This window comes from Antrostomus carolinensis, unplaced genomic scaffold, assembly GCF_000700745.2.
Source record: "Antrostomus carolinensis isolate BGI_N321 unplaced genomic scaffold, ASM70074v2 scaffold19922, whole genome shotgun sequence".
NCBI classification, from domain to species: Eukaryota; Metazoa; Chordata; class Aves; order Caprimulgiformes; family Caprimulgidae; genus Antrostomus; species Antrostomus carolinensis.
In genome coordinates this window covers 1-6,686 of record NW_010301834.1, presented here as the reverse complement: position 1 = coordinate 6,686, position 6,686 = coordinate 1, and the positions used below count along the sequence as shown (strand labels likewise).

Genomic DNA, 6,686 nt, shown 5'->3' with positions numbered 1-6,686 from the left:
AAAACCAAACATGCAACCTATTGCTTTCAAAACCTTTACTGCAACATAACATTGACGTGAACAGTAATTAGATAACTACTATTTTTCCCAAAAAGAAAATATGTAAACAGGAAAATAATTTTACCTGTATGTATATAGCTTTTCAGATCGTTTGAGGGAGGCAAAGGGGGGGGTGGTATTTCTCAACAATCAAGACACTTTTAACTGAAATGCATTTTCATTTGGAAAAAAAAAAGCCAACATTGTTTTAATTCAGCATTAAACAAAATACTGTGCTGCCTGCACTACTGTAACACATCTGAAAAAGAAAAATAACTACCCATATTTTGGCATTAATGTTTATATTTGTTTAGATTTTTTAGATTTCACAAAGCTGCTATCCAGTGTTGCCATGAAATACCGATTGTAGAATCTAGGTAGCACAGGCTACTTCCAATATCAATACTAAGTAGAAAGGAAAGTGAAGCAGGGTATTACACTACATTTCTGGAACTAGGACAGTAAGAGTGAAAACCTAGAAAAAGTTAACCTACAGTTTATAGAAGCAACTAATTATCTGCAGAAGCTGATTTTTGGTTGTATTTTATTTTACACTGTGTGATTTTATGCATCTGCTAATTTAAAGCGGACATACCTACTGCTTTCTTTGCTTTGTTTCCTATATTCACTTCTCCCCCCCTCCCCACATACCATACACCAAGCATTATGAATATAAGCCCAAATATCCCAGACAATCCAGTGAACAAAATTAGTGTAATGCACTGGTGTGAGGTGTGAAATTAAAAAAAAGTCTCTCAATCTTCATCAAAGTTCTGTTGTAGAAGAAAGTTGGCAGCCAAGTTTTCATTCTTCTCACAAGCAAAATATGCCTGTATCACAAGTCCTTCAGGAAATCCTAATGCCTTTAACTGAAGAAGAGAGACACATTTAGAAAGCACTTTTTTGCATATTAAGATTCTTCGTACATCTAATTGCCATCCATGCAAATTCATGTTTAGTCAGAGTTACACACAATATTTATGAATGCAATATACCGCCCCACATATATTTCTATAGACATGTTTACCTGTATTTTTAGAAAGCTATGATTAATTAATTTCATGGATAGACAAAAGAACTAGGTTAAGTAGTGACTTCCACTAATCTGCTTTACTATGAGAGCCCAAGTACTTTGCAAACAGCACTCATGCAGACACACCTTTGTACCTGGAAACCTATCACAGCATCATCTAGAACAGTACCATCTGAAGCTTTTGCAAGAGGAATGACTGCATGAGTTCCCATTCCTGAGGGAAGTCCATTCAATCATCAATTATTACAGTCTCTGATTACTTAAAAGGCTCTGCATCTTCTAAGACAGATTCAAGAGATTTTAGACTCAATTGTTGTAAATCAAGAAGAAATGTGATTGGAAACAAGACTGCAAAAGCTATGAAGTATCAAATACGAAATATCAAAAGTGATGAACTACTGAACATGAACAAAATTTAAGGCATGTCTGAAGCATGCACCAGATTCCAACAGCAACAGCCAAGCAACTTTTCAAAGAAGAAAGACTCACCCTTTCTATAGCTTCTTTTTCTTGAGGTGTTACTTGAATGTAGTTCATATGACCATTTCCAGCTTCTGCTACTCCTCCAGTGCTGGCACCATCACCACTGCTACTTAAACCTTGGCGGGACTCTAGAACTGGCTCATTCAACATATGAATAAAGTGTTCCTGGTGTTGGCTTATTTGCTGTGATACATGGAAGAAGAAAAGAAATAAAGGTATTGAAATAAAGCATGCTTAAGCCTGCCAATAGGCAAGTAAAAAATTTATTTTTAGTGAATTAAGTAGTCAAAAGAATTCCTTCCCTCTTCCTGATGCCCTTTGCACCTCCTAGAAACTCAGATTTATTTCTAGTGTCATAGAAACTATGTTCTGTACAGCAACAACTGCTGAAAACCCAACAACAGAATGTTCTAACTGCTATAAACACACTATCCCAATTAACATCAACATATCCCTTTGTTGTAAAGCTGAATCAAAATTAGCAGCATTATTTTGTTTTAAGATTCACCTGCAGTAGTTGAGGGTTTTCCCGTCCAATCTGCTGTAGCAATGCCGGTAACAGAGAAGGATTTTGCTGAATAATTTGTCTCATCTGCTGGAACTGAGGCTGATTTCGTAAAAACTCAAGAGGATGTCCTGGAAATCAATGAGGCAACACAGTTTTTAAAAAGTTTCCAAGAGTCTTAAAATACATACCTACACTATAACTGTACATAGAAAGAGGACATGAAAGTGAACTATACACCCCTCACTGAGGAACAGAAGAAGTTGCTTCCTCAAACTAACTTACTCTAGCTTTAAGCAACAATTCTTTACACTAAGGTTAAATAATGCATCTTCTTTTCACCCAGCCTTCTCTTAAGATCCAACACCCTTCTGTCCTTGATCCACAGCACTTTTCTCTTTATGCCTCATCTCTTAGTAACCTCATTCAGAGACAACTATCCAGCCTACTATCTTGTCTCTATGCCTACAACAGAGTTCTCTGCTTCCTATAATAGGTCAGTTCTGTCCTTCTCAAGTGAGTCTTGCCTTCCCATATATATAACCTACGCTGTTAGGTACTGCCTTGAACGCAGCGTGTCAAAAGTGCTCTGAAATATCCCATTTTCCCCATTCCCTCTTTATGGATCATGTCATGTGTGCTTGTCACTACTACTTGTATTTTTAACACCGGCCTCTATCAAGGCTTACATTTTGAGCATCATCTCTGCCACAGCCCAAGACACACTTTTCCTACTCTTTGATTATGCTCCTTTTACATATTTTTGCCCTTTAAGACAGAGTTCTCTTCAGCAGGCACTAATGCCTCTTTCCATGTGCTGCACTGCTGAGTGAGGAGTCCTAGGTCATGGACAGGTCTCAGGTGCTACACCTCATGGCCTTATTGCAGGTTTCTCCCTTGATATTCCAACTTCCAAGAGGTAAATGCATTAATATAGTCCCAATCGACAGTGTACAGTTAGCCACAGAAGTAGGAAGCCAGAGCTTAAGTGAGAGAAAACTCAACCCCCTCAATTTTTGTGGTCTTGCATTTAAATCCAGAATACTGAATCAAAGGAATTGTGCAAGATCACAGAATTTTTAGAAACTTCATGCTTTATTCTAGATATACTCCATAGATATATATATATATATATACACATATATATATTTATATATGTGCCATAAAACAAGACATTTGTTTGAAGCAAGTACTATACTTACAGAATTTCCATGTTACAGCTCTTATCCAATTCATTTTGATCAGCTCACAAGCACCAGGAACTTAAAATTCACTGAAGCAGAGAATGCTTGTGTGTGTGTTTATCATATCCTCTCAAATATAACCTTTCTTACCTCCTAATGAACTAGTAGTTGTAGGTATAGTTGCTACTGCTGCTGCCGCTGCTGAAGACTGAGAGGCACCAGTGCTTGCTGCTTGAGGAGGTTCAGCCCCAGCCTGATTGTCTCCAGGTATACCCTAAAGCCACAGTTCACATAATTACTTACAGAATGCTAAAAGATACTTGTTTTACTGCATGTATTACTTAGTTTTCAGAATGAAGGTAAAAAACGTTAATGCTTTCACTGCAAATACAAAGCAAGATGCTGTGACAGGTATGCATTTACAGCTGGAAAAGAATACTGTGAAAAGAGTAATTTGCTTTTTGACAAGAAAAATATGTGGTTTGTATAGCGAGGTAGTAAAGCATGCAATGCAGCACTTTAATATACATTTTACTCCATAAACAAACACTTGCTTTGAATCCTGTTCTAAGACAGTTGATATGAGTGAAAAAGTTAAACTAAATGTAGTGTTATAAAATATTATAGTGTTATGAAAATAAAGTTACATTACAGCAACAGAATTGTAGTACACAATGCTAACAGTGAGATTACAGATGACACTATCTGGCAAGAAATTAAGAAGAGATATAAGAACATGGCTCTTCAGACCTCCTTCCTCAAAGCAACAGCTGTCATTTACTGTATCTTAAGTGTGAAAAGTCTGTGTATTATCAAATTTAACAGTAAAAAAAACAGTTAACTTGCATTTTTTTTCTTTTCCATATGCAAACAATTTTATATAAGAGCTAACTGCTCAAGGTGATTAAACTGACAAATCTAAAAAAGAACAATTATAGTAAATTAGAATGTGGGTTATACAGCTGAGACAGACCTCACTCTTCTACCCTTCTCCTACATGAGAATCCCTCAAACTGCCCACCCTAACCATGCCTTCCTCACTGTCACTGAATTCCTGAACCACATTTGCCCTTTCCTCACTCCTCCCTGAAACGCAGAAACTTAGGCAGCTTGGCACAGGGGACAGACAGCAAGAAAGATTCCCAAATGACTACAAACCCTGGTGGTACAGGCAAGGGAAGTTGCTTGACAAGAACCCAAAAGGGGCAGACTCCACAGAGCAGTAAACCTCCTGATACACACAGAGTAATAGTGGGAAGAGCTATGTTAAACCCAGCCCCAAAGGTGTAAGACTTTACAAGATCCTCAGTCTCCACAGCATCACAAAATTCTGTTTTTCTATGGTCTTCCAGTATATTCAATCCAGGTAAGTCTGAGAAGGCAGCAGCACTGGTATAACTGAATGTATTTCACCTGCCTCAAATTAAGAAGGTATTCTTCAGTTTGGGAACCACAAAACATAAGGAACAGGATGGGTGGAAATAATCACAGAACTTCAGTGTAACCAGACAATGAAAATACCTGGCCAACCTACCATAGAAATCAGGGGTAGGTAATGTAGATTAAAAATCCTGCAAGAACATGTTCTTCACATGTTCAGCTCTAGTTCATAACTAGAGCTGAACAAAAAGGACAAATACAAGCTAATATAAAGGCCATGTCTAGAAAGGGGTAACTGGACAGTGTTCCAGGCAAAACCTGTGAGATAAGCAGCACATCAAGGTATACATCATCTAATCATCAAGTCCACGTTTAAGCCACTCAAAGGAATAAATGCAAGTTTTTTCTGTCATACATTTCATCACCATTATACAGCTTGGTCAGCTTGCTACATACACACTCCTGCCTCCATAGAGCAGGGAGAAAATTCCATTCAGGACGTAATTCTGAGGTAACTTGCTCTTATCAGTGCCTTACAGAGCACTGCTTAAATACCTTTCCCATCAAATCAGTCATTTCTGAGAATCTAAGTATAATGGAGAAACTTGGGCTAATCTTACTGAAATTGCTGGTTGATTTCACCTATTCACAGGCATATGTTGTCACTGCTATCTGTGCCCAGAGCAAACAGCACATGCTTGTTTAAACCCTAAGTTTGCTTTTGAATGGAAGCAGTATGGAAACTAGGCCAACCAAATTTACTTAGAGATTACTTGTCACCTTGAACATAATCTTAACTCTTAAATACAAGCTTGAATTATCACTCTCCAAACAACTGAGACTCTGTACAATTGTAATCAGACAAGACTAGCAAGATGGATGTTCACCTCAACTTGTTCATACAGCTGTCCAACAGAATAAAGCGTATCAATTCACATACAATTAATTTTGAATGTAAACATTGCTTGGAGAGCAAAAAGGCCATTTTTGCCTTATGGTGGATTAAACGATTCTTTACTGTTTAACTGAGCACCAGAGCAGTTTTTAGCTGACATTGTTCTCCACAGAGTAATAATCACACCAGGCCAAACCCAAGGAATGTACACTTTCAGAACAGAATAGTTCCAGTTGGAAGGGACCTACAACAACTGTCTAGTCCAACTACTTGACCTCTCCAGGGCTGATCAAAAGTTAAAGTGGGTTCTTAAGGGCATTGTCCAAATGTCTTAACACTGACAGGCTTGGGGCATTGACCACCTCTCTAGGGTTCAGTGTTTGACTACCCCCTTGGTAAACAAATGTTTCCTAAAAATTTTCAAACTAAGAGACTGCAAGCAATGGTTCAGTTGCTGGAGGAAAGACAGGATTCCTTCCTAATTAAACGTTAGGAAATCCTTGGGTCAAAAAGAGATCCGAATCTAGATACCTCCAAAGATGAGTCTGGGGCACAGAAAAAGAAACAGTATCTTCTGGAATTGAGACCTCCTTTCATGACCACAGATCGAGGACATAGGATTACACCTAGATTCTCAGCCATGAAGCCATGAAAATTGAACACTTTGTCAACTGAATCATGGACAAGTGGAACATTCAGGGCTCATTTAAGGAACAGCTATGCTTTAAGTATACTCTCTTGACATTTTCTATCCAATACTTTACAGGTACCTTTGGTGTACTGATTCTTTAGACCAGTAGAACAGTATTCACCTAGACCTCTCAACCTCCTAATCTTACTCTGCAGATTACATAAAAGGTAACACTGTTGATGATGTGGAGGCAGGTAGAGGGTCAAAGAACAGTGTCATCAATGTACCAGTATGAACTAAAGAGAAGCTCTTCTAATGCAGCAGGATCGTAAGGAACAGCAGATCAAGAACAGCTAGACCACTGGCAGCAACAGCAGTCTTCTAGAAGGAAAACAGAAGTCTGCCAGTTAATACAGTTTCTAAGAGCAAGACTGTTCCTCCCCTCTCCCTTTTCCATCAGGAAAAAGAGAAAGAACAAAGAAAATATATTCTCAGTAAAGGATTCTCCTGGCTGACTGGGGAGGTTCCACTTGACT

The 6,686-nt window shown here is 38.2% G+C and overlaps 1 protein-coding gene across 1 annotated transcript; it reads right to left on the bottom strand.

Annotated features, from left to right (window-relative positions):
- Nucleotides 1-449: 449 nt before the first annotated feature.
- On the bottom strand, nucleotides 450-3,518 carry RAD23B (RAD23 nucleotide excision repair protein B; the record flags this gene model as incomplete). Its single annotated transcript, XM_010163620.1, has 4 exons — nucleotides 450-908; nucleotides 1,562-1,738; nucleotides 2,064-2,191; nucleotides 3,395-3,518. Coding segments are annotated over 4 exons (543 nt in total), but the record flags the coding sequence as incomplete, so codon positions are not given.
- Between the last annotated feature and the right edge of the window lie 3,168 nt (nucleotides 3,519-6,686).